The 27,820-nt window shown below is 38.5% G+C and overlaps 2 protein-coding genes across 5 annotated transcripts in view; one reads left to right on the forward strand and one right to left on the reverse strand.

Annotated features, from left to right (window-relative positions):
* The window catches only part of PI4KA (phosphatidylinositol 4-kinase alpha), a 54,695-nt gene that overhangs the window by 4,061 nt on the left and 22,814 nt on the right, over positions 1-27,820 (forward strand). For 2 of the 4 annotated variants that reach the window (XM_048322436.1, XM_048322437.1), the window contains 16 exons: positions 206-294; positions 770-842; positions 1,163-1,422; positions 2,107-2,173; positions 4,101-4,249; positions 4,856-4,921; positions 5,928-6,024; positions 6,416-6,607; positions 7,327-7,427; positions 8,179-8,308; positions 9,044-9,176; positions 9,835-9,930; positions 10,603-10,786; positions 11,507-11,610; positions 12,520-12,688; positions 14,692-14,742. In XM_048322436.1, the coding sequence (XP_048178393.1) occupies positions 206-294; positions 770-842; positions 1,163-1,422; positions 2,107-2,173; positions 4,101-4,249; positions 4,856-4,921; positions 5,928-6,024; positions 6,416-6,607; positions 7,327-7,427; positions 8,179-8,308; positions 9,044-9,176; positions 9,835-9,930; positions 10,603-10,786; positions 11,507-11,610; positions 12,520-12,688; positions 14,692-14,742 (1,961 nt within the window). The remainder of the gene's footprint in view (positions 1-205; positions 295-769; positions 843-1,162; positions 1,423-2,106; positions 2,174-4,100; positions 4,250-4,855; positions 4,922-5,927; positions 6,025-6,415; positions 6,608-7,326; positions 7,428-8,178; positions 8,309-9,043; positions 9,177-9,834; positions 9,931-10,602; positions 10,787-11,506; positions 11,611-12,519; positions 12,689-14,691; positions 14,743-27,820) is intronic. The other 2 variants (XM_048322439.1, XM_048322438.1) reach the window with 1 other exon arrangement.
* Positions 17,679-26,579, reverse strand: SERPIND1 (serpin family D member 1). The gene is made up of 5 exons (XM_048322440.1): positions 26,474-26,579; positions 23,601-24,469; positions 19,678-19,951; positions 18,577-18,721; positions 17,679-18,192 (listed from the first exon to the last, which is right to left on the reverse strand). The coding sequence occupies exons 2-5, from the start codon at positions 24,451-24,453 to the stop codon at positions 18,001-18,003; spliced, it is 1,464 nt and encodes a 487-aa protein (XP_048178397.1). The 5' UTR covers positions 24,454-24,469; positions 26,474-26,579; the 3' UTR covers positions 17,679-18,000.

Genomic DNA, 27,820 nt, shown 5'->3' on the forward strand with positions numbered 1-27,820 from the left:
TTTTCTTTAAACATTTACGCTGAAATGATGATGTTTAGAGTGCTTCTAAATTTTTTATGTAATACTATTTTTGTTTACAGTCAGTCTCAGAACTTTAAGACATGGGAGTCACTTACGTCTTCTTGCTTTATTATAATTTGCTCTTTCTATGTTGGTTCTCTCTAACAAGGCTTAAGTGGCTGATTTTCTCTCCATTACTTTGCAGGTTTGCTTCCAGTGGCAGAAAACTTCAGCTTCTGCTTGGTGACGTTGTTGTCTGACGTGGCTTACAGGGATGCATCTCTCAGAGAGCAGGTGGAGTTTGAGTTTGTGCTGTTGTATTACCCAGTCCTCCAATGCTGCAATCCTGACTAATATCTGGAGAGGAGCTTAGCTGCTCCCTGTCAGCAAGGGGCTGATTGCTTTAGCATGTGCACTGATGCATTAATTTGCTTGTGTTAATAGTCAAGTATCCAGAGGAAATTCATAGGTCTGCAGTTACTTTTGGGTGTCATTTGCTGAGCCCAGAGTTTTAGAATTCCAGTTTTGATACTGAGGTTGGGAGTGCTGCAGTTTCACTGTATAGTACTTGCAGCTCATTGCAGACTTTACAAGAGAAGCTCTGTAACCTGAGTGAGGGCAATGTAATTTAGTCACACAGCATCAAGAAACCTTCACAGAGGTGCTTACATTAATGTTTACAAGTTTCATTTGTTCTAATGATCTGGTGTAAGATAATGATATCCCTTTACCAAAAGATATTTTTGTATGTCTGTCTTGATGACTTTAGATTTTGGATGCTGTTCTACAAGTAATGCAGTTCCTGTTGGGAATGTGCCAGACGCCGCAAATGCATGATAAAGGTAGTGATAAAATAGTTACTGTATTTGTATCTCCTGTCCTCTGAACTTCTCTTGTGTTTGTTTGCTGGTTACCAGGATCAGTCCTGAAAAATGAGTTTCGTCTTTCAGCTCCCCTTAGCACTTCTCTATTCGTTGCTGACTGGTAAATAGAGAAGCAGAAGTATAGTAATTTGTGATACTTTCATGGTTTTTCCTCTGCTACAAATCAGTTGTTGTAAAGCAGTTTAGGCCGAAACAGTTCAGTGAAGTGGTAGCAAAACCATGAAGAGGAAGTTCTAAGTTACTGTTAATGTGCTGTTACATGTGGTTTTCTTTTCCAGAATATTTATGCAAGTATGCTGTGCCCTGCCTGCTAGGAATTTCTCGAGCCTTTGGTCGCTATAGCAATTCAGAGGAGGCTCTCCTTTCAAAGCTTTTTCCTAAAATTCCCCCACATTCCCTGAGAGTTCCAGAAGAGCTTGAAGGAATTCGCCGGCGATCCTTTAATGATTTCAGATCAATTCTTCCCAGTTCTCTGCTCACTGTTTGCCAGGAAGGAACACTAAAGAGAAAGGCTAGCAGTGTGTCCAGCATCACACAGGTTTGTATGACTTGCTCTGTGTTGGAGTCAGTGCTGAGATGATTTGTTGGTCTCAGTGGAGTTAACACTTAAGCCTGGATATGCAGAGAGTTTCTTAATACATTGTTTGACCAAATACAAATATCTTTATTTTGGTTCCACAGCTGAGCTTCAAAATAGTTTTGTATTTTCTGAATTACAGAACAATCAGTGACAGTTAAAGTAGCAACTGTACTAGAAGTCTTCACATGGAGCATTTGGCAAATCCCATTCCATGTGTTATTATCATTAAAAACCATTGTAATGTGTATCTGTAAAATTGGGAAGCTGGCACCTAGTGGCTGAAGTTTTCATAAGAGGATACAGGAGCTCTTCCTGGTTTCACCAGGAGCTGTGGATGTTCATTGTCTTGGGGGAAGACTGGATTCAGATGCTGGGTTTGAAGCTACAGATTGTTATTGGCATAGTTTCATACAGCAGAGGAGTCATCATTCTGATCTCTTCCCTTTAGTCAAAAGCACTGAACTGGCATTTTTTAACTTCCCATTTTTGGCTGGAATTGAGCTGTTAGACCCAGCAATATGTAGTTCCTGTTAGTTTTGCTTGAAGCTGTGTTTCATTTTAAAGTGTACAAACTATTCCCTGACAGGTTTTAAAATGTTTTATAAATATTTTCTAAAATACGGCTTTTGTGCAATGTTTCAGGTTAGTCCTGAACGTGGGATTCCCCCTCCCAGCTCTCCTGGAGGATCTGCAATTCATTACTTTGAAGGTAGATTACCTTGCAAGGAACAGTCTGTGATTTAGGGGTTTTGTTGCTATTTATAGAAAATTGAAAACAAAAAACCTTTTGCCCCCTTTCTCTGCCCTTTAGAATTCTTATAGGAATTCAGTGGCACATGCCAGGTAGGGTTTTTTAAAAAATTGTGGTTTAAAGACAGTAGGAAGTAATTATTAACACCACTAATTTTTCACTTGTTTCTTGATTCCCTTCCTGCTAGGCAGTGCCTGGTACTGGAGAGCTTAATTCAGCTAGGCCAAAAATATTTCAGGAGATTAGGCTGAGTAACTTTGAGGAACAAGTGTTAATATTGTGCTTCAGTGGACAACTACATTGTAGGTCTAGGGTCTGGAATTTTGAGGCTTGTGGCACATTGTGTAAGTCCAAAACAACTGCTCCATTTGGAGTAAGTGTGATGTGGGTCATTGTGTAAGACCCAGTAATTTGCTGACACAAGAAATACTAAAGGAGACACTGGGGTTTTTCACTAATGTGCATTAATTACTGTATCATAAAAGGCCAAAACGTGAGAAAGTTTCATGAATTAGCATACAAACTCTTAACCACTGAGTTGTGGTAGAGCTCCAGCTGTGAGTTCTAAGTCAAAGCAGGGCTTAGAAATAAGCTCTCCTTCATGAATCATGTGGAGGACTAGCTCTGCATCTGAGCTGTTTTGGTGTCTCTGGTTTTGTCTGGCCCTTTGAGGTTTTTAACAGTTTGAACTTGCTCTGTTCCTGGGCCATTCTCCTCTTTCAAACCCTGGCTTAAATTAATTTCTTCCACATTGCTTTTCTTTTTCCTTCACATTGTTATTTCTGGAGGCATCTCTTTCTCAGTCATATAATAGGATTGCAGGGTAATTCTTAAATTGCCAAGTAGGAACACATCTGTTTATCTTCTGTTTACCGTGTGGAACCAATGTTGTGGTTCTTCAATGGTTTGAATTAAAAAAATAAACAAAAGCCAAGGCTGCAGGTTAGAGAGATGCTGTAGTAGAACAGAAATAATCTTAAATTTGTAGGTGAGTAGTGGAGAACTTTGTAAAATTTTTGGAATTATATTTTGGAATTATTTTAGTTGTCTTTCTGTTGGTAGAGTTATGATTATTCCAGTCAGGATTTTATTTTCAGTACTAACTTCTACCAAATATTTTGGCTACAGTCAGTCCTTGTATTACTTCTGTTGATATAGGTTGTGATAGTCTTGCCTTCTGAAGATGAGTAGTGACCTTGGTTTTATTCTGGCCAAGGCTAACAGCTTAAAAAAAAGAACCAAGGACTTTCTTTTTTGTTGTCAATAAATAGTCTTGCTTGAAAGCCTGTTAATCACAAGAACATTACTCTAGCACAGCCAGCTGAGCACTTCAGAAAGGCATGAGATGTAATTTCTCAAGAGGAAACAGAGCCAAGAGCAGTTTGCTGAGCAAGTTGTTTGCTTAATAGAGTATTTCAATCTGAAAAATAATTTGATTCTCTTTGCTTTCAAATTGCAGTGGTGAATTGGTGCCTATTCTAAGATGAACACTGTGCCATGTGTTCATTTCATCTAATAGAGGGGAAAACCTTGCAAGATAGTTTTGACTTAACCTGTTCTTTGCATTTCTGTGCTTCTGATCTAAAGGGCATTTGCAAATGTTTTCAGGTAGATGCACATCAGTAGTGTGGAAAGATTTGTCAGAAGTATCTCTGACCTGCACACGCATTATTGTAATGAATTCTCTGTTGTGATAGTAAACTTCTAATGACAATTGTATCATAGTTTTCTCTCTTGATTTACCAGCAGCTGAGCTCAAATGCACCTCTGTCAAGTTAGACTGTGTTGGAAAGAACTCTTTTGTAGTGGCTAAATGTTTCCATTAAAGAAAATTAATATCCTTTCTCTCCTCAAACTTGTATTTCCATTATTTTTTTCTGATCAGGTTCATATCTTCCTGATGGGAGTGCACTGGATCCTGATTATTACTTCTCCACAATCAGCTCCAGCTTTTCAGTTTCTCCTCTCTTCAATGGTATTAACAATAAAGAGTTTAACATCCCACTGGAGATGCTCCGACAGCTGTTGAACATGGTACGTGATGGCTCCTTATGTAGACTGCAGTGACACTGTGTTCTAGAAATAGATGCAGTTTAAATTTAAGCTTTTAGAATTTCAAGTAAAACGACAGCCTTTGTCTCTCAAGCTTTGCGTAATGTTATTTTTATGGCATTTAATGTCACGCTTCAATAGCGTTCCTGAAAAGCTCTCATATAAACTGGGCAGAATTTGGAAAATTAAGTAAGCTTATGTCAACTGCTTCCTGCTTGAGTCTTGCAGACCACTTGTTCTGGTGTAACCTGCATAATGCTAGTTGCTGAAATAGAAGATTGGGTTTTGCTGTTAGAGTGAGACTCGTCCTGAAGGGTTTGTTTGCTGGGAATTCACACAAGTGACAGAAGCTGCAGGCTCTGTCCGCTTCTGGCATCAGCTATTCTGGAACAGCAGAGAGGCTCAAATGTTCCTATTGCAGCCTTAATTTCATCTGATGCATTGTAGTGAAGTGACTTGTGTTTTCTGTGCATAGGCAAAATTGTATTAAATGATACTCTCCTCCTATCTAGAGTCACTAACTCTAGGAAGCACTACAGGAAACTAACAGGAAACATGCTGTTTTAGTTTGATTTTTTTCCTCCATAGGTAAAGCAGATCGTTGAGGATTCTCTTCTGAAGACCTTAGATGCAGTTATAGCTGAAGTTACAGAGGTATGTTTTTACCTTCCTCCTTTAATTACTTTAATGCTTCATTTTTTGCTTTATTACTTGCAAAATTAGTATTTTACCTATGTAAGGTATGCCTTTGCTTTGCAAAATGATACTAATTTCCTTTTTTGACCAGTTCTTTCAGTGGTTTAAATCTAGCCTTGGACTGTGTAAAAATGGTGAAGGGAGGTGACACTTTTCACTAACGTAGGAGGAAATAGTTCTTTTCCTGCATTAGCTCTGTTGTCCTAATAAATTACAGCATTGGTTGCCCCAAACTGGTTTACTGTAGACTAAGGTCGTTCTTGCATATTGCAGTAACTTTTTTTCACATATATGAAATGCATTGGTTGTTTTCACTTTGTGGCTTGGAAATCAGTGCTGCTCTTCAAGGTGCCATTACTGAGTTTGTCAGTGTTGCAGTTCATGAACTTTTACTTGCAGAGGTGGCAGACTTGGTTCTTTAGGTCTGTGAGTCTTCGTTTCAGAACAAGGACTTGTTTCTTGTTCTCCCCTCCCCTGGGTGCAGTTCTGTCACAGCCTCCACCACATTTTATGGAGTTTGCCTCATTTCCTCAGGGCATAAAGCTCTGGTGAAAGGGGCGTGTGCTGAAATGTGTGCAGAAATGACTCTGCTCTGCTCTCAGCCTCCCATCGAGCACTGCCGCATTCGAAATGTAGGTCTGAGTGGAGACAGCTTCAGCCTCTCTTTCTGCTATCTCAGTAAAATGAGAGCTTGGAATCCCCCCCTTTTTTCCCCTTTTTTGTTTTTAGCCCCATTGTTTGAGAAACTGACGTGCTCTTCAAATCAAACTGACTGAATCTTGTTTAATGCACTGAATAGCTGTACTTTTGCTTTTGTTAAAAGTAAAGGAGGAAAAGCTGAGGTTTCTTCTTGTACCTGTTTTAAAGGCTTGTTTACATTGTAAAGGTGGAGTGAGATTTATTTATTGATATAATGGAGAATACTTTGTTTTGAATCTAGCAGATTGCTTCTTTTCTCTTTCAGACTGGTACTAGTACAGATCTCTATTACAAGGCTTTCAGTGACCCTCTTTACCTTGCTCAGTTTAAAATGCTGAGAGACACACTATACTATATGAAAGGTATAGTACTTGTCATTTTTTAAAATTTATCCTTCATTATGTTTAGGATTACAAACCATCATCTGCTTTGTATTGAGTGCTTGAACACTGGGTTTGCACTTCCTGGGAACTCTACTTACGGTATTAAATTTGTATTCTGAAATGTTTCCATATTAAAAGGTGCTATGAAAGTAAGAAAAAATATTATGAGCGCCATTAAAAGGATTAATAGATGGCATTTGAATTGTCTGTTCGCTGGTGGACTTTGTTATGAAGTTTATCTTTTAGACAGGACATAAACTTGATTAAATAATATCATCTATAATGTAGCAATGAATTTTATATATGCTGTTATTCTGATACACTGACTTCCATCTTTCCAGGATAATGTTGCTTCCTTTTCTTTCTTTAGACCTTCCCAACTCATTTGTGAAGGAAGTCCATGATTTTGTGCTGGAGCAATTCAACAGCAGCCAGTCAGAACTTCAGAAAATCCTCCACGATGTGGATCGACTGCACAATGAACTGAGCCCTTTAAAACTGCGCTGTCAGGCCAACGCTGCCTGCGTGGATCTCATGGTGTGGGCTGTGAAAGATGAGCAAAGTAAAAATGCTCTTTGGTCTCTGCAGTGTCTGTCTGTTGTGTTCTAAGTTGTAGAAATACTTACAGAGTAGATGGTGCTCAGAGAAATATTAAATTTCAGTGGAATACTTTCTGCTTTTAGAATACTAGAGTAAAACTTCCATCAAAAGGTTGTCAGATTAGTTGGCTGGGTAGTTAGACATTTCTTTATAGAAATGGAGACAGAAACTTCCTATTACTTATCTCAAGGGGACGCTATAAATGCTGAATTACATACAGCTATTTATTTTCTAGTTTCTGTTTTATATATTGCTCTTAATGTCTTAAATATTTCTCAGTGGTTCTTTTAAAGAAAATACTTTTTCTCCATTGCTAGCAAGATTGGGAAGCTCTTTCTCACTTTTCCTCTATTTTCTTTCTGTTATAAATCTTACATCCAGTGAATATGTGAAGGATTTTTTTCCTTTGGACATTGCAATATTTGATTTCTGTTCAGTATGAAGTATGCTCAAAATCAGCTTTAAGTACTGTCATTCTTTCAGTCAGTGTTTGACTGAGCTGTTTGGTGCAGCTACTAAGTTTCTAAAACTGTTTTTGCAGAAACAGCACTAAGTCTTATACTACAAGATTGATGCTTATAAATTCTCTCCGTTTTTTTAGAAATTCCAGTAAGCACTGAGTTGTGTGTGGCCTAATAACAAATCTAAGATAAATTTTTCTGTTGGATTTTTTAATTTAAGGTGCAGAAAACCTGTGCATCAAGTTATCAGAGAAGCTGCAGTCAAAAACCTCAAGCAAAGTCATAATTGCTCACTTGCCACTGCTAATTTGCTGCTTGCAGGTCTGTCTTCACAGTATTTGTCATTAATTACTGTAATTACTCACCGTATCAGTGAGTGAGAGTTTGGGGAGTTTTACGGGCTGCTAGAACACTTTACCTGCTATTTTTATTACTTTCATCACTGTCTTCTACATTTGCATTTCAGAGATGTGGTGTGAAAACAACTGCTTTTAGAATTTTCTTAACTACTTCTTGAAGAATAATATCTATGAGGGCTTTTTAACCAGTATTTAATTTCTGAACTATTTAGCTCCTTAGTCCATTACACAAATAGTTAAAATATTGGGACTGGCAGGTCACTGAGGTTTTAGACTAAGAAAGCCTTGGTTATTCTAATTTTTATGTCTTCTTATTGGGCACTTACCCATAGTTGTACAAATTTGTTTTTTTACACCACATAAGTAGTAAGTTGTCAGGTTCCTTCAAATGTTGGAACTTGTACAGTAATTTTGTTTTTGGAGAGTACAGTTCCTTTCATGTAACTCCTGTGAAAACACCGAGGAAGAGAGCAGCCAGGCTTGACTGGTATATGACACACTCTAGAATAACCTAGAACAGTTAGAGGCTTAAAATGTCTAAATCTTCTGCTAAAAATTGAATCTCTCAAAACTATGTAGGATTTGGGTTTTTTTCTGTTTTTTTGTATTGAGCTCAAGTTGCAAGCTTGCAGCTGAAATAAAAATAGTGCTGTTTTATTCTAAAGCTATGTTTTGTTGGGTTTGTCTTGTTTTGGTTTTTTTTTCCTTTTTAGGGTCTAGGTCGTTTGTGTGAGAGGTTCCCTGTTGTGGTTCACTCTGTCAATCCATCATTGAGAGACTTTCTTGTGATACCTTCCCCAGTGCTTGTGAAACTTTACAAATACCACAGCCAGTATCACACAGGTAAAGGAAAAAAGCCTCTGCTCCAGAGTGATTGTTTTTCAACTTGTGTGGCTTTTTCATACTTTTTGGTATTTTGTGGTGATACAGCTGCAGGTGGAAATGGAGATGGAATTGAGTAATTCTTTTTTTGGAGGTGGAGAGGAGGAAAGCAAATGAAATTCTGGTAGAGGTGTATCTAAGGGTAAGCAGTAGAACTGCTGGGTCTCTCGTGCTTGCACTGAGTGCTTCTGTCTTGAATGAGGCTCTGCAGCCAGAACCAGCACATAATTATCCTCACAGGGAGGGAAAAGAAATCACATACCCAGTTGGAACTGCCCTTGTTTCAAGCTGAGGCTGTTGTGTCTAATTCTCCTACAAAGGCTGCTTCTGTCTGCCCTGTAGCCTGCTTTGCACTTTGGGAGGCAGCCACTGGGTCTGTCCAAAGCTGCCTCTTCTCCACAGTGAACTAGATCATGTACCTCCAACTCCCCATACACATCTTGTGCTCCAGCCAGTGGCTGTCTTGACATTTGGCAGATTTTTGTTGTTGTTTTTAAACCTTAATATCAAGTTATGATTTCCAGAAGAAAAATGTTTAATTCTAATCACTTGCTGATGCAAAAGCAGTATTGTAATGCTAAAGCAGTACAGTAAAGTAACTGACTAAATTTAGGAATAATTTAGGAATAGTCAAAGGCAGTAATGGCTTGTATAGCTCATCACGTGGTGTTGATTTCTGTTCTCCCATGTTCTTAGTAGGTGGGAATGACATCAAGATTAGTGTCACCAATGAGCATTCAGAGTCCACTCTAAATGTAATGCCTGGCAAGAAAGGTCAGCCATCCATGTATGAGCAACTGCGTGACATTGCCATAGACAACATCTGCAGGTAAGAGGGGGACTGGCACCATGCTGAACATGTGCTGTTTCCCTGGCAGAAAAGTGCTGTGCCCATTTAGAAGGTGCTGCTCTGTGCTGCCATGAAGTCTTTGTGCCTTGTTTGGTCATGACTTCATTTTCCTTCAGGCATCTCTTGGTTCTGTTTATGGCCTAATTGTAAAATAGTAATTCAGTCTTATTGTTTTGCTTCCCACATCTGCTAGTCACCATTTTCAGTAGGTAAATGTTTTTGTAGATACTCAGTAGGTTTTTTTTTTTGTTTTGAGCTTAGATTATCACCTTGAGTGAGCCTCCTGTAACAGAAGGATTGTCACACACTTGTGTGCACAGTGGTTATTCTTCCCTTTTAGACAGCTACAGAGAGCTAGAGGGAAGACAAATAGTTGGTGACTAGAGACAAGGAATTAAAGTTTCAAAGTAGTGGATTCCGAATTTACCTTATTGCATATTCCCATCTTTATTGTTTCTGGAGAAAGCAGAAGTAGAAACTCGGCTCAGTTTTTAAAATGTATCTGCAGTGTTCCTTGACAATCAGTTCTTACTCTTCAGTATAAACCTGCTTCCCTTATATATAGATGCATTTACAGTAATTAAAAGTGGTATGTTTTATTGATGCGTTATGTTTTTTCTGTCCGTTGTTACTCCAGGTGCTTGAAAGCTGGCTTGACTATAGATTCAGTGATTGTTGAGGCCTTTCTTGCCAGTTTATCCAACCGTCTGTACATCTCTCAGGAGAGTGATAAGTAAGTTGTCAGTCATCAAACCAATTTTTCTTTCACTCAGTGAATCTGAGACTTATTCTAAGATATAAGTACTGGCATTATTTTAGAATTGAATGTCTCTGAGATTAATGGGCTTGTGTGTTGGGTCAAGATCTTCCCATGCCAAGTCTTTGCAGAGCTGAGCCCCTGTTTTCATACTGAGAGGTATGGATTCAGTTTTAGCTGATTGAGTCAACAGATCTTTGGTGAATATTAGCCAATTTTGAGTCCTCAACTGAGTGATGGTTTCTCTTTAGGCTTCAGCTGTCTTTTTTTTGTCTAGACATACCATGTCACTTGTGGCATTTGACTTGCTCTGCTCTTAAGAGACTCACCAACCAAGAAGTCTCATGGAGGGGCTTCTGTAGTAGCTGGTCTGTCTTAGTATTTTGCCCATCATTTTTGCCTCTTTTTGTTGTTATTTTTAGAACAGTTTGTTCATGGATTAGTGTGGATTTCTTCAATAATGAGTTTGGGAGAGGTAATTTTTTATTTTGAAAATCAACTTGTGCAAATATATCATCTAATGTGGCAGTATTAAAGCTGTTAGTGATGTATAGGAGCTGTTACTTCCTTATATGAAATGTGACCGAGGTCTTGACAACTGTTGAACAGTTACATTTGTCACATTGGGGTTCTTTGTTTTCCTAACAGGGAAGCTCATTTGATTCCTGACCACACAATTCGTGCTCTAGGGCACATTGCAGTGGCACTGAGGGACACCCCAAAAATGATGGAACCCATCCTGCAGATCTTACAGCAGAAGTTTTGCCAGCCACCTTCTCATCTTGACGTACTCATCATTGATCAGCTCGGCTGCTTGGTCATCACTGGAAATGTAAGGAAAGAATTGGCCAAGAGAATGTCAGTTCATGATCCCTTTCCTTTAGTTAAATGGAGTTGTATTTTAGGAACTGCATTTGCAGAAGGCTTTTAAAGCTTCCCTTTTCTTCACCACAGGTAGACACTTGTACAGTCTTTGTGATATCAGAAAACAAAAGCTGTGATAACATGTAAAGTGCTGTCCCTGTAAAGAAGATGACTCCCCATAGAAAATAAAAGTCTTTTTAAAAAGAAGACTATAAAGCCCACCAAACTCAATGTCTTCAAAAGTTATTAGGTTTTTAAACTTGCTCTATCCCAAATAAGTGGGGAGTATTTTCTTTTTGTATCAGTAATTAACTTTCAAAGTCTTGTAGGTTCATACATTTGAAAGTGTGGAAGATTGTCGTCTTCAGTTATACAAAGATTAACTGACCTTTTCCAAATGTCATTTGTGCCTCTGAACAAGTAATTAATTGCCAGAACTCAGAAGTCTGAAAAAACGGTTTCCATCAGGAAGGCAGAGTTAAAGAGCATAATAAATTTTGTAACATTTGTTCAATTAAAAACATTCACAAAAGCACTTTTACTGCTTGTTTCTTGGAAGCTGAAACCATTACTCAGGCTGTGGCTGCACACCTATTGGAAGAACGTGGTAAAACTTAGAATTTACAGGGCTGTTCTTTAGAGAGATTGTATTGAATTTACTTAGGGATTTGGTTTTGGTTTTTTGCAGCAATACATTTACGGTGAGGTGTGGAATCTATTTCAGCAAATCAGTGTTAAAGCAAGCTCAGTTGTTTACTCTGCCACAAAAGACTGTAAGGACCATGGATACAGGTAACACTTAGCCGTGTCCCTTAAATGTATGAAAACTATATCAAATACCCTTTGTGATGCTTTGGGGTTTTTCCCACTATGAAATTTGCATTTTTTACAACTTTGAAGGTTGTAAATTGTACTGTTCTTTGTTCTTTCATGTTAAAAAGAAATAGATTAATTAAAAAATAATAGCACTTCAATATGCAGAGGTTCCTGAAAATGCTCCTCACTACAGGTAGCATTGATAACTTTTACTTCTGTAAGGAGTCAGTGTTTGTAAAAGATAATTGACATTGATAACTTATGTTATCTGTAATTACAGTAATTAATCTCTTAGCCCAGAAAATCTGAGAGCGTGGTTTGTTTTGTTTTTTGTGATCCTGGTACTTGTTAGGGATTAAATGCAAACCATTAAGAATATAATTCTTTGTACGTAAGTTATGCACTGTTGTCCCCGCTAGATGATTATTACTGACTCTGTTGGTAGTTGGGGTAGGCTGGATACCTTTCAGTGCAGTGTGGGAGTAGCTGAGAGGACTGTTCCTGTCAGTATCTTTTAACAATGCAATCTCAGCTTCAACAACTGATATGAGTTCTGATTCTTCTGCTCAAGAGCTTTCCCAAAACAGAAACACTGCCCTTGGCTGCTTTTTGTCTGCCACAGGAAAGTACTTTCCTTGTGGCTATGACAGCATCATAAATGGAACATCCTCAAAGGCACAACTTAAAAATAGTTTTTCACTTAAATACCAATTGCATTTCAATTGTCAGTAAAGTGATGTGCTGCTCATAAAAACAGCAAGAAGAAAACCTGGGTGAAAATATGTCAGCAGCCTTATTATAAGAGTTACTATCAATATTATGAAGAAAGCACTGAAAATATAAAACCTGAGGAATTGCTTGTTCATAAGTGTTTTTTCTCCTCAGGCACTGTTCCTTAGCAGTCATTAACGCCCTGGCCAACATTGCTGCCAACATCCAGGAAGAGCACCTTGTGGATGAACTGCTGATGAACTTGCTGGAGCTGTTTGTTCAGCTTGGGCTGGAAGGAAAGAGAGCTAGTGAGAGAGCAAGTGAGAAGGGACCAGCACTGAAGGTCAGATATGTGCTGGTTTTTAATTGTGTGCAGCTGTGCTTTACGTGGGTTGCACTGCTAAACACACCCTTAGACACGTAGGGAAAACCCACGCCATGCTAAGCCTGAGAGTGAGTTCTGCTCCTGGAGTGTGAATGCAGGTCTAGAATGCCTTCAGACACCTGACTGATCCGTGTGGAGTGTCCCAGATAAAGCAGGGGCTAGCTGCAGTTCAGCTGAGACTGCCTGAACTGGAGTGTCAGAGGCAGAGCTGCAAAGGGAAACACGGGATGCTTTGGAATCAGTATGGGAGACAAACTGCTGCACTGACTTAAAGCTGTGCAATTCTGCAAGTGGAGAAATGACAGATTTCAGATGGATTGAGCTAGGAGGCAGTGTTTCTTTAGTGTGAAGGTACTGAGAGCAGTTCTCACTAGAGCATCTACTCAGTGCAGAGTAAAAGTTACGAAAGGTGTTCTGAAGATGGGGTTACTTCATTTTCAAGAGATAAAGAGGGTAGAACACTGCATGTGCTGCACTCCTCAAACAAAAGCAGTTTTTTCTTTGCTAGTTTGCCTGTGTCTCTTCTTCTCAGCACACTAAAATTTGCTTGATAACCATTAAAATGTTCAGTGAGATAACCATTGAAATGTTCAGTGATTTATTTGTTCTATTTTCAGCCATTCAGAAGTGATTTCTGTGAGGAGAAATAAAAGCATGGTGGTTTTTTTTTTTTTCTTTTGCTATTCCTAGTAGTTGACATGAATATCTCCTGAGTGTGCCCAGGAATGGAAGTCATTCCATATTCTTCACTCTCAGTGCCATGTATTATTATGAAGAGGCTGATATTTAATTTTTTGTAACAAAGCAGAACAGAAAAGTTTTCTGTAGTTCTGTTGGTGCCTAGTTCTGGCTATTGCAGTTAGTTTGCATCTCTGCTCTGACTCTGAAGCAGTGAGTCACATGCGGTGGATTGTCCTGAATTTAACAAAAATACCATGGTGACTTTCTCCAGTTGTCCCTACCCCTTAGAGTGTCTTGTGTGCTGTTGTTTTATTCCCTTCAAAAATATTTTAAGACCCATCTTTTGTTTTGTTTTATCTTGACTCTCCAGGAAAGATAACTGGAGTTTGTTTGAGTTGGGTTGTGCCATTATTGTTTCATCTGAAGACTATTTGGCTTTGTGTCTCTATGGCTCTCTTCTTTCCTTCTTCGTTTTTGCTTTTTTTAATTGCTTCCTTTTGGTTTATTCCACTTCATGCAAAGCTGTATCCTGTTAGCACATCTTCCCTGCCTCTTCCCTGTGGGGCCAGCAGTCTCTCTCTTGTAAGGAGGGAGCTGGAGCATTCCCTCTTTCCCGAATCCAGTGTGGAGGAATATGGGAGGTTGGGAAAGACTTTAGAGAGGAGATGTCTCAGTGTGGTGTCTGTGCCATCACTGTTTGCCTGATCAGAAAAGGTGAGAAATGATGTGCTGTGCTCAGTGAATGTTTTTAGTTCTTAAATACTCTACTTGGCCGGAGCAAACACACTTGTATAGGATGCAATTTAAAAAGTCCTAAAAAGTCCAAGGAAATATGTATTTTCCTTATGCTTCTTATATTTCAATGGAAAATTGCTCCTTCTGCTTAAATAAATTCTTGAAAATCCTGTCTTTTTACTGGCTTGTTATTTTTTGCTTCATTTTGATAGTAAAATGAAACTTCTGGTAAACATTTGACACTTGTTTGTGGCCACCCATTTAAAGTTACCATTTTTCTAGCAGTTATTGAATATCTGTAGACTGTGTGCTGACAGCGGAAAAAATCCCTTCAATAGTCCATGAGGAAAACCTGAAAAGCTTTGTTAAAGGATTCCAGGGTGTGTTCAGTCCTGTGGATTTTGTGGGTGCTCTCTTGACCACCTTGTGCACATCTCTTTGCAAGACACAGAGTTGTAATTGTTTGATGCTTGAAATATGTCTTATAGCAAGTACTTTAGAAATGCTTTTGTACATGTTTTGATCATTTCCTTTTTCTTCTCCAGGCCTCCAGTAGTGCAGGGAACCTGGGTGTGCTTATTCCTGTCATTGCTGTGGTGAGTATCCAGTGGTTGGGTTGTTGCAAACAATAATTTTTCTTGTATTAATCAAACATTGGTGCTATTTCAAGCAAAATGGTTTGATTGACAGCTAGTGCAGGGTTACCATCCAGGAGAACTGTAGTAATACTGTAAAATAATACACCTTGCTCTAAGGGGGGGAAACATTTGTTTAATAATGATAAATCTCTGAAAATAAAGAATCTTTTGTGATTTGGGGTTAGATTGTTTCAAGCCATGAATTCAGGTGATTCTTGAGCTAAATAATACTGCAGGGAGTATTACTTTGAATAGTGTTTGGCATGCAGTGTAATAAACAGCACATATCTGTGGCCTGAGGAGAAGTAAGAAACAAAAGTTAATAGAAGCAGTGAAAAATAAGTCTTAGTTTGGTGGCACAGTGAATTCTGCTTCATAAAAGGAAAAAAAAAAAGAAAAATGTTGATAAAGAAGGGGGTAAGTGTCCTGTGTCTTCTGAAATGAGAACTGACTGTCAGGCTGAAAGCATTTTAGGAAATGTGCAAGGACACTGATGTCCATGCCAGACTCATTTATTCTGAAGCATATTTGTGTTCAGTCTTGGATGTCATTTTTTTCTGGAGAAAAAACATTTAACAAAGTAGAAGTGCTAATTCAGGAAAAAATTGTAGATGTAGATCTCCAACGGAAAATTTGATACGTCCAAGGTGTGTTACCAGGTCGGTAGGACTATTTGCCTAACTGCTGTAGCTTTTACAAAAAAAAAGTCATGTCTAAAAGATCCATAGAGAAACTTCCTGAAGGACAAAAGATTCCATGCTACTTTTTTTCCTCTTGAAGCTGAATTGTTCTGTGGAGCTTTTCCTGCACAGCTGGTGGGACAAAAGGGGAAAATGTATCCCATGCTTGCAGTAGGGATGCCTGCTTGTAACTTGTTCATACTGCACATCCATTAACAAGCAGGAAAAAAGCATTCATTTCATACTCTGCCCCCACAGACCTCTTCACTGAAGCTTGTCAAAGAGAAGAGTCTAAAATTAGCACTAGATCAAAGGACTGTTCCTTTCCTTCCCGTCTATTCCAGTGGTCTCCTACATAAGCCCTCCCCAAATTCAGCAGTGATCACAAGGACCAGTTCCTAACTTTACAGAAATGTGTTTATAAAAGTCTTGGATCACTGTTATTCAATAGTTGCTCAGTTTTTGCATGAGCCAGCTAGTCCTGCATTGTGAGAGGTGTTCTAGTGGGTGGCATTTTTCACCTGTCAGTGATGCTGATTTGAGTGAAAGCAGGACCATTCCTTGCATACTGAGAGAAGATTGGTGCTTGTTTAGAGACTTAATGTAAAAGTTGTGGAAGTACTTTTCTGTTTCAAGTTTTTATTGATGATATATTTGTTCTGAATAGCTGGGGATAACTGCATTTTTCTTAACCAATGTGACCTTTAAATGCAGTCAGATAGTGCCAGAATCTGAAGCAAGAGTTAATGGTTACATTATGGTTGTTGAAGCAAATATTTGACTTTCTTGCACAATGTATGAAGATCATGAGTTTCCAGCAGTAGCTGATTTGCTTTTCTGCTTGACCTCTTTGCCTTGAATAATTGTCTTTACTTAAGTCCCAAAACCCCGTATTGCAGATGCTCCAGCTCATTCAATCATTGATAAACTACTTAAACCTAGGGCATGAATATTTAATCTTTTGCATATGTTTTTCTTTTTTGTATGTGCTTTCCTTTTTGAATACAGATAAAACAATAAAATGTGTATATGAATGTTAATAATTTCTGTTGTGCACTTCAGTACTGAAAATTGTCCATCGCGCAGTGGACTTAAAAGACAGGAATTGGGGGAAACATCTGCATTTCCTATTCAGTATCAGCTCTTCATCATTTCATCATCTAATACCAGTATTTCACTGGCTGACAGGTTAAAAAGCTGTGTGTATGCAGCATATAATTGGAGTAGATGCAAAATTACAAACAGCAGTATATAAAAGCAAAATTAAATCAACAAGTTAATATTGGAAAAACACCTTCTTAAGAAAAATAGTTCTTAAAATAACTGTTGGTTTATAGGTTATGTGTGCATTTTTGCTTAGATAAGACAAATTTATAATGTATATAGATTGATACAGTATTTGGTGCTGCAAAAAGTGATAAAAATACTCTCACTGGATTATGAGGCATATTTCTTAAAAGGTATGAGGTAAATGAAGGTGTGCAGAGGTGGGTATGTTCATTCACATTTGAATGTGTGGTACAGCTCTGTTCCTTGTACCAGGTAGACAGCAATATTCTACAGAGTGTGGGTAAGTAACATAATTCGAAATGGTGACACATTTGAACACCATTTTTGTTGTTACTAGAATGATTCAGAAAGTTTGCGGTGACTTGAAAGGTTTTGTCCATTAAATCAGATGTGGAGAGTGCATTGGAATATTAACAGAGTCATTGCTATAAATGGCTTTTTTTGTGGAGAGGATTAGGTGATACTGAGCCAGTGAAAAGAGCATTTTGCTGACTGCTTTCCCTCTAAAGAGTATTCTGAGGATATTTATATCACTCACTAGGCTGGTGTAATTCTGATACCTCTTGTTCCAGTGAAGATCAGAGAAAGTATTGAAGCAATACAAGTTAGATTGGGGAAGAGTAGTGGGTCCCGTAGTATTTCATTCCTCCAAGACATTTCTGTCTCCTCTTACTTGGTACACTAGTCCATGATGCTTATTGTGTCTATCAGTCTGAATGTTTATACACATTGTGTGTATTCACTGAATATTAAATGATACAAGCAAAAGAAAGAATGGAGACATCAGATCTTTTTCAAGTTAGATTGTATAAAATGCCCAGGAGAGACTTAGGCATCTATGGCTGGTCAGGTATTCAGGTTTTCCTTAGTCCTATTTATCATAAACAGACATCCTAGCACAAATTTAGAGCTAAATTTCAAGAATCCAGATAGTCTAAATACTTTATTGATTACATTTTATACACTGATGCAAAACACAAAGTGTAAGTTACTTTGTGATTTTTTTTTTTTTCCTAGTAATACACTTATATCAATGCATGGCACTAACCATTTTAAATTGCAGTCAAATTATCTACTGCTGTGAGTCCATTCATGAGAAACTACCTGTAGATAATATGTTTTCTTTTGATACCAGCGGCTTTTGTATTGGCTAATATGACAATAAATTTTCCTTTAAGATACTGGTATTTTAACTTGTAATTATACAGCCCATGTGTAACAGAGTGTTGGAGGGTCTTCTCTGCTTTTAAGATGTGGCTGGGTTGGCAACTCTGCCCATGAAGAGAAGGCAGCTGGTGCGGTGTTCGTAGATCAGGAACAAAAAGGGGTGGTCGATGACAAAGCGGGTCTGAGTGGAGAGAGGCATGAACCCCACGGTGGTGATTGCTGCAGCCTCTGTGCCCTCCTCATTCACTGTGATTGTGCCTTGGTGATTGAACTGTTCAAACAAACAAAACAGGAAAACAAAAGTGAAATTGAGGCTCTCCTAAGTACACTTGAATGATGTGCTGACGGCCTTCCCTGCTCCACGTCCCACACCCTTGCTGGCAACACCTACGCAGCACCAATCCTTGGGGTTTTGTTTTGTGGAGAAGCCTGTTCCTGACTGACCACAACACTCTTAGTGCCTTTGACATCTGATTAAACACTCTCTTCATTATGTGAATAGACAAGGACAAACCCACAACCCTCCCTCCTATGTCCTCCAGAAAAGATGAGGAAAAAATATTGTTTTAGCTTACTGTGCAATATTATTACTGTGCTGCCATGTTACAAGGTGATAGAGTTTAGTCAGAGAGGAGGTGAAATGAGGAGTAAGTACCCTGTCAATGGTGACCTTCTCATCTGATATACCAGAGTAGTCGCCTTTTCCATTGAACAGTTCTTCTATTCCCATGGATCTCAGATAGTCAATCAAATTATAAGTCTTCTCCAGCTTAAATTTAGGAAGAACCACTTCTCTTGTTCTAGTAAAAATAAACACAAAAAGGAAAAATCATTGAGCAGATATGTATGTGCATGACTCCTTTGCTTTACAGACCTGTTGTGGTTTGGTTTTTTTGCTGTCTTCAGCAAGCAGGACACAGAGATACACAGGACTGTACTTTTGCTTTCAAAACTTGAGCATCGTGACTTTTAAAACTGTGCTTTAAAAAATTAATTCCCCTGCAAAAACTGTTAGTTTGTCAATTTGATATTTCATTTATAATGGTTCACATTATTTATGTGTATAAGATATGTGACTTTGAGCAGTTCATTGCATGCTTGTAATAAGTGTCGAGCTGTCAGATTCTCTGAAATACTAAACTGGAGATTTGTCACTTCTTGTGTACAATGGAAATAGGTTGAATTCCTGGATAGCACATCAAATCATCTCTTTTTATCAAGTCTGAAGACAGATATACACCTACTCTGCCACCTTCCTCAAGGGAGGCTTTATGACTTTATTGTTTTTCCTCTCCCATAATTCTGATGTTCTTTGTTGATTATGGAATGTGTTCCTTTACACGCAGCTCTGTTGTAATGCTCAGTGCTGAACTGAACGTAGGCTGATGTGACCAAGATTATTCTGCACCAATAATCTGTTATTTTCACAGTTCTGTTTTTCCTTCTTACTGAAAGCTTTTATCAGTAAGAACTTTTTCTTTAAATCTGCATCATTAAATAATCAATAGAAAAAATTTTGGAACTTCATTCCAATTTTCTGTCTCAATCATCCTCGATTTCTTGACGGAATTTAAATTTTGAGAGCTCACCGGTCCTGATTTTTAATGCAATAAATCCAATTTTGGAGGTTTTGTTTAGGTTTAGTATTTTTTTATCAGAATATAATATATTATCCCCTGCATGCTTTACTTACCCTTGTCAATCTCATCAAGAAAATACATTAAGACTTTAACAAGATGTGCTTTTCAGCAGATACCTGTTTGTCATGCTCTTCTGCCACTTTTCTACCACTTGAGGTGTGATTTGCTTTTCAAGGGCTTTCACTCCAGACAGTTTGTGTGGGAGCACCACGAGCATGCTGATGTTGCCTACGAAGGGCAGCTGGATGATGCTGCAGTCCAGCTCGGTGTCGGCAGCAGCCAGGAAGGTGCCCTTGGTCTGCATCATCGGCACCTTCACTGTCTGCTTCTCGTTCAGCCGGAAACTTCTCTTTGTGGTCATTTCCACTGGAAACTTATTCTCCCAAGTTCCTGTTAATACAATGCAGAAGACAGATAAAACTCTGCATCAGGTCCCTGTTTAATCAAATGTTCCCAGAATAGGTTTACACTAAGCTTTAAGTCACATGAATTGGGAATTACTGTAGGAGATTGTTGATTTCAGTGAAGCCTGAGTTAGAAGACAGGTTTTAAAGTGACTTCAAAATTCTTGGCTTTATAACTTAACATTTGTCTGATTTGAGTGTTCCAAATTGCAGAAACAAGTGAACACAAACCAGAAATATGAATGTGGTTGGTGTGTATTGTTTTTCCCTGTGAGGAACCTAGAAATTTAAACAGATGCAAAGTATTTTTTAGGGTTTGCCTCTAGCAGAGCACCTGACCCAGCTGTATTTTCTAAGAGATGGGATGCTTGAATCCAGTTCTGAAGGCACCTTCGGAGAATGTTAGTGGTGTATCAAGCTAAGCAAGGGCTGGTTTCATTTTGCATTAGGTTGTAGAAGATGCTCTGCTGAAGGCATTACCTTACCTTAGTCCATTCAGACTGGTTCATTTTCTGTCTTAACCTGAAGACTTGGGGTGTTGACTGCTTAATTCTATCATCCAGTTTGATGTGGTAACAGGCTCCTGTAGATTTGCTGAAATCTGACAGGTTTATGCCCAAATAATGCAGTCCAACACATTTTGCAGCCCAGAAAGCTTTGCCATCAGGGTTTGAAGCTTTTTATGTGGAGATACTCTGGATGCCAGAAATATTTATTAACTATTTGAAAGAAGGTTTTTTAAATACAGTGTTCTGTTGGTCTTTTTCTAGAACTGTGGCTCTGGAATAAACATAATTTCTTAAGGGGCAGACAAAGCTAGACAATTATAGTGGAAATAGGGTTACCAGTATTTCCTGTAAAAACTCAGGAATTTAGGTCATTATTGGCAAGCAAGTATGTGAGGAATGTGACTGTGTGGAGAGCCTACAATATAACCTTAATTGGTTCCTTAGTCTGACTTTGCCAGATTGACTGTGATAAGCCTTTTTCTTTCTTAAGTCCAACTTTCATTCTAATAGTTCCTTCACATGTCAGGCTGATGTGGACCAGTTTGAGAAGCAGTCAGACTGTGGTTAATAGTCTGAAAGGTATGGGGTATAAAATGGATGATGCTATTCCCAAACAAATTGTCTCACTTCTAAGGAAAACCCGGTATCTGGCTGTTCTTCAGGGAGCAGAATTCACAGGCGTAGGACTCCAGCTGGCCGATGACATGGGGCTGCTGTGGGCCAGGGCAGCTTCAGCAGCACTGCCATCCACTGAGGGATGGGAGACATAATCAGCTCTTCCTAGTGAAAGATAGGAGCTGGGGAACATTTTTCTTGGATTTGGTTTTGCAAATGCATTTGTCTTGCGGTAGAATACTGATCCCCAGCAGGAGCTACATGGCCAGCTGAAACCAGCTGGGGCTTAATGACTTCTGTGACTTTCTGTTTTGAATCTTCCCCCAAGATGTCTTTTGGATCCATCCGTGGTGGCAGATATTGTCTCCATTGAGTGACTCCTCTTTTGCATTTGTGACCAGAATCTCAGAAAAAATCAGGACATTTTGGACCTGTCAACATTTGTCAGTTACCAAAACTGCCGTGGCTAAAATAACCAGCTCCTACTTGATAGGAAGCTCATAAATGATTGCTGTGCAAAATGGGGGGTAGACTGGACATCTGTACAAGATAAAATGTACTTCTTACCAGCATAAATAGTTTCCAATAGTTTCTTGGTGGTCTTTAATATAAAAGGAGCTTGAAGCCTCTTAGTGTTTGTCAAGTGTCCCACTACTCAGTATCACTTAAACTGAATATCTCTATATCTGAAAATGCTTATAGGTTTCTTAGTTCTGAGGGCTTAATAGAGCTTCTCTGCAGTGGTGCAAACAGTGCAAATGGAAAGATGTGGACAAAATTTGACGTGTTAGGAGGAGTAGTGGGGAAACTAAGAAACTCAGGAGCAGAACTTGCTTTTAAAAAGTTCAGTTCCACTCAAAATAGAATTCCCAGGAGACTGTCACTGTAAGACAAAAGAATGAGAGATAGCAATAGAGAATTGATCTTCTTTGTTTTGAGGGTTATAAATTACAGCCTTCAGCAGATGGCACCAAGGCAGTTTGGACTAACAGGACTTCATGGGCAGAAGAAAAAGCCAAGTCTTTTTGATCTTGATAACTGGAGAGTTTCAATACCACAGCTATCTGTTTTTGTGGTGTTTTTGTTATTTTGAGGTAGCACAAGTATTTAATAATTTTGGAGTGAAACAAAAGGCTATTTCAAATTTGACCAAATTATGAAAAAAACCCCTTCACTTTGTATAGTTTCACTTTGTATAGTCCTTTTCTTAGGGTGGTCTGACAGACAGTAAAGCCTTGTATTTAGTATGATGTGATCATCAGAGATGCAGTCAAGGATACAGGTAAGTGCCTGTTGGATGGTACCTGAGAATAGGAGATTATTTGGATTTTGCTGATGATTGCTTCAGATTCTCGTAGAGATAAGTGGCATTATTCAGGGAAGTAATTCCTTGCAAGTGAGTGGGAAAAGGTACATTTATAGGAATGTTGCTTCTGTAACCTGCTGAGATGGCAGGTGTAAGAGAGGCCTTTGTTTCTTGGAAGTAGGGACATAACTGGGGAAAAATAAACTCCTTCATGAATTAGGGAAAGGAGTGTGTTGTACTTGCAAACACTTACCTTTTTGGGCTAATCTGTCTTTCCTTACCCGTGTTTTAAGTCACCTTTGTCTGATTTTCATCTTAAACGGTCAGTAACAGATTTCCTTTCATCCTCAGTTCTTCTTTCATTGGCACCTCCCACCTCTTGCTCATTTAATATAATTTTAAAAGTTTGTTGAAAAGCTAACAAACTTTCAACCTGAGGCAGATAACTTATGTTGAAAATCTCACCACAGGCTCTTAGTTTGAATGTAAAGATATTGAAAATAAGGGTTTATAATAATAATAATATATTGCACAGTCTACTTCAAGCCTCTTTAACTGTTCAGCCTATACTAATACATGAAGAAGCCTATATCAGCAGACAGTTCATGCTGAATTAACTGAAATATTCCATGCAGTGAATGTGTGTGGTTTTAGTTGTAGAAGAACAGTGTTTGTTTTGGTTATTCTCTTAGGGCCCCTGAATGGGCTTGTTGACAAGGATCATGCTCTGATCGTATGAAAAAATGGCATCCTTCAAGCTGAAATTCTTTGTGGTCGTTCATATGTATCCTAAATACTTAAGAAATGTTTAAGTGCTTTAACTGAAATCAGTCTGTACCATTTCAGTGATGCCAGGACTGAATGTGACTAATAACTTGCAAATGCATTTATACCTCCCCATCTGAGACTTCTACACAGCTCATGATCTATTCTGCATTCATACGTTGTTTTTCTGTCTCGCTGTGAAGTAGTAAGCATTTGCTCTCTGTATACAATACCTACTAACTTCAGACCATGACTAGAACATTGTTGTACTACAGAAGCAGGCAAAAATGGGCTAATAATAGAGATTCTTTGTGAGGGAGTCAGTGGGTTTTTTATAGTGTAGATTAGACTTAAATTCCATTTTGGCTTTCTTATGACATACAGTATGGCATTGCGAACTGAGAAAATCCTTCACTAAGATTGAAATAACAGATTCTTACCTTTAAAGTAAAGACAATTAAGAATCATCATCAGTGTTGTAGGGTTTATATTCACGAGAGCTTCCTTTATTAATCCCTTGGTCAGCTTCAGGATGCGTTCGTTGGTTTTGGCTATGAAGCTGGGATCTGAGAAATCAGCTGGTTGGGCATCAGCAAAGTAGTATGTTTTCATATTGTTTTTGAAATCATTCAGAATAGAAAAGTCCTTATGAATATAAAGGTCATTGACAGACCTCAGTGTGTAGCCAAAGTTGCGCCTGAAGAGCCGATGGGTGAGTTTGCGGAAGAGGTTGTGAACGGTCATGAGCTCATATTTGCTGCTGGCATTAATGAAGTCTTGAAAGCCCAGAACGGATAACACTTCCTGCTGGGTTTGATCCTTCAGACCCAGGGAAATCATAGCCATTGCAGTGGAAATACCAACAGGAGCCATGATAATATTGTCTGAGGAGCTGGCCTTGTCTGCCACACTGCGGTAAAGGTTGAAGGCAAAGTTTGCATTGAGGATATTGAGGCGCTGGATTCTAGTTTTGCCCTGAAATAGTTCAAGAATATTTCCTTGCTGAACTTCAGAAACCATGTGTGGGGCAGCATCAATAACATCACTGTAGTCATCTTCACTCAGTATCTTGTCGAGGTCTAGATAATCCTCTTCCTCCTCCTCTTCAGGAATCAAGTCATTAGTGATGGTGTTTTCTCTGTGGAACTCGAGTGGCAGGTTTGGCACGTAAGTCCCGTTTTCGTGTGACTGTGCACCTTTAAGGCTTTCAAAATGCTCGGTGATGTCCTTGACTCCACAAAATGTGGAGGTTATGATGAGAGCAAGGGCAAGCAATTGAAATAGGAACTTCATTCTGACAGGTGAAAGCCTGGAAGACAACACAGTTGAGAGGACCGAGGGTAATTGAATTTAGTTATCTATTCCCTGATTTTAGGTCCATGCTGATTTCTGTCACAGCAGAAGGTCTATAGTCACCTTATTCAACAGCATTGTTTTTTAGTGGAACACATCAATTAGAAGGATAAGTCTGTTTTACTGGTAATTGGTTTTGCTTACACAATGCCTCCAGCTTGCCAAAGAATTGGTTGACCTTCTTCCATACAAATAGTCATTACTGGCATATTTAAACAGTAACAAACTCATTATGCAAAATATATGGGACTCTTTATTTATAAACTGTTAAACTGTGCACTAGCTGTGCTAGTAGTGTGTGCTGAAAATACAATGTCAAGTTAAGTTTGAAGATTTGAGCTTGGTAAGCAGAAGAGGGACTCCTGATCCAGTCCCTGGCAGGAGCATGCCAGAAGGCTGAGATGTACTGAAAAATTTGAAAAACAAACATCCTGTAGCTACAACAAAAATGGAAGTTTTGTGGGAGTATTTTGGAAAAGCAAGGCAGCAATCTGGTGAATAAAGGAGATCTAGGCACGTAGAAAGACGTATATTTGCACTGAGTACCATTAGTGGGACTGCAGTGGGGGAAGTGTTGGGCATAAACATCTGTCCTGGTCTGCTCATGGCCTTTCTCGGGCATGTTACTCAATGTCTGTGCACCCTTTCTGCAGCTCTCTGTCCTCATCTGCCACTCTTGTGATTGATTGGCTTGATTCTGCTTTTGGCTTAGTTACGTTTTGTTTCACTTTACTTTTGTGAGCACTGCAGAACTCGTAGTGCTCTCTGTTTTCTTCATGATGTGAAGTCTCTGGGAGCTCCCTTCAGAACTTTGTTTCTCTAGGCTTACTGTGATCCCAGTTCTAGATTCGTAACCTCACCTGTTTTGTTTGAAAATACATTTAAGTAGAACCTGCATTTTTCTAATGGAAACTTAATCTCTTAATGTACTGAGTATTGGACTGTTGCATTTTTAAATTATTTTTAAAATCAAAAATTTTCTTCGGTATGTATTTGAAGAGAATACATCAGACTTACTGAGCTGTAAAACCCTTTACCAAGAAGTGGGTCTGAGAGACTTTTCACCATAATATTGGGTGCAGTAATTACAGTGATATTAAAAAGATATGAAAAAGTGTAATTCCCTCCTGTGACAGTCAGAGATCAAAATGTAAGTGTTCAATGGCTCTGTCAGCTGAAACTGAATGGGTGTCTGAATGCCAGGCCTTGGTTTTTTCTCACACTTAATTATAAAGTTACTTCATGAGTTTATAAAGTTAATTTCAATTGACACACTTTTTTGAGTAAAAAGGCAGTTATTTACAATATAAGGACAAAATACTGAATACAGTTAAAACAAAAATCTTACTAAGGTGTTGATTAAAATGCTTTTTAAATTAGGAAAGAGAGCTGTTCTATAAAGTATGAAGGTTCACATACTTGTACCTGTTCACTGACCTGTATTTCAGTGAATAAAACCTTAAAGGAAAATATTTTCAAACATGTTGTAACAGGGTTGAAATAACTGAGCTGATAGTTTAATTTTTGAAACTCTCCCCCAGACTAATCTGCTTTAAATCCTGAAACCATTTAAGGTGATCCTCCCACGTAAAAGTATACATCGTTCTGCAAAAATGAAGGATCCAAAGAAGATGCTTATGAAGTTGTTTTAGACTGTGACTGAACATCTTGAGTCCGTCTTTTTCTTATTGTTCCTTCATAAATTCATTAGATTTTTCCCCGCCCCCAGAAGTCAGGCCCTTAGGGCTGAGATACTTTGTCCAGTAACCACTGATAAACATTTTCTGCTCTTGGCACAGCAGAATTTGCTGTCCGTATTCCCAGCTTTACATTCTCATCTTCATCAAAGTTCAGTTATTGTTTAGCTGCACTTACACAGGCAAAATGTCCCCCTTCTCTGCAGTATGCATGCCTTTGGTGAGATCTACCTAAAGTAACAGGAGAGGTAAATGAAGCTTACCTTTAAGCCACTGTACGGGAAGGATGTGTTGAAAAGCTCAAGTAAAGGGAACAGCAGGGTTTAAATCTGAACTTTGACGCTGGTTTTTTGTGTATCTCCCAAAGTAAACATTCTCTAAACCAAACACTGCTAAACTTACTTCGTCAGCCAAAATCCCTCCCTTGCCTAGTGATCTTTGCTGAATTCTCTGTTGTTTGTTGAACTACTTTTATGGCTTTGCAGGTACTTGTTCCCTTTTGAGGAAGATCTTTGAGCAAAAATCAGTGTGTATGTGAAGTTTCAAAGTCAAGCACACACATAAACTTGACTGTTAATTTCAAGAAAAGCCATGTAGCTGCTATTTTGTGCTGAAATGGGGGATGGGGGGAGCATCTTAGTGCAAATGTGTTTGAGGCCTCTGTGGTTGTGATGGGGCTTCTTCAGCTGGTGTTATATTGGTACAAAGATTTCCATTGCACAAACAACTTTCTACCGTAGTGCTGTTCACCAGCTTAAACTCAGACTGATTTTATTAAAATAGAGGGATTTTTTCATGCTTTTCTTTTTTAAATGACTAATCTCCCTCATGATTTACAAATGCATCCAAAGTTGGCTTTATGTAAGGTTTCACTGAAGTACTGCTGGCTCTGATACCTAGAGAGAATTATTGTGGTTAGAGAAAACTTCTTCAAGCTAGATTAGAATGTAACATTTTGTTAACAAAATTTACAGTAGTAATATACAGTCATATTGAATAAAGCTTGCAGTTTAATGGACGATTTCTTTCACTTTTCGTACACTGCCTGTGCTTTAGCTCTTTTTAGGATAATACACTATGATCTCTGTTATATAAATATATCTAAAATTGTATATTATGTTGGCTGGGAGGATATAGTGCTCTTCCGGTGGTAGCAGCTGTTTGTGCAAAAAGTATCAGAGAATTTTAATAAATGTGTTGAAAATAATGCTCTTTTACTTGCTTGTTTAGATAGTAAATTCTTCAGAACTGATGTCATTCTGTGCGTGGGTGCAAACAATGAAAGATCCCCAATTGGTGCCTCAGTGTATTTCCACAAAGCTAATAAACAATAGCAACCAGAAGCGTTTTTGACTAATATTTATTTAGTTTGGAGTTCCTTTACAGTGAAGCAAAGCTGCATGGCATTGTCTTCAGCACAATTTAAAGGACCACGTGGTTTCTTCCTCCCTGCAGTGGATAGTATACTAATATTATGTATTCTCATCAGAGGTTACTGTATCAGCATGGCGTTATTCCTGTGTAAAACAAACGAAATTCTTACTTCAGGCATCTCAAAAAGTTAGCCTTTCAGCTTTCAAAAACAAACTTAATTCCTTCAATGTAACAAT

The sequence above is a fragment of the Corvus hawaiiensis genome, chromosome 18, assembly GCF_020740725.1.
Source record: "Corvus hawaiiensis isolate bCorHaw1 chromosome 18, bCorHaw1.pri.cur, whole genome shotgun sequence".
NCBI lineage: Eukaryota > Metazoa > Chordata > Aves > Passeriformes > Corvidae > Corvus > Corvus hawaiiensis.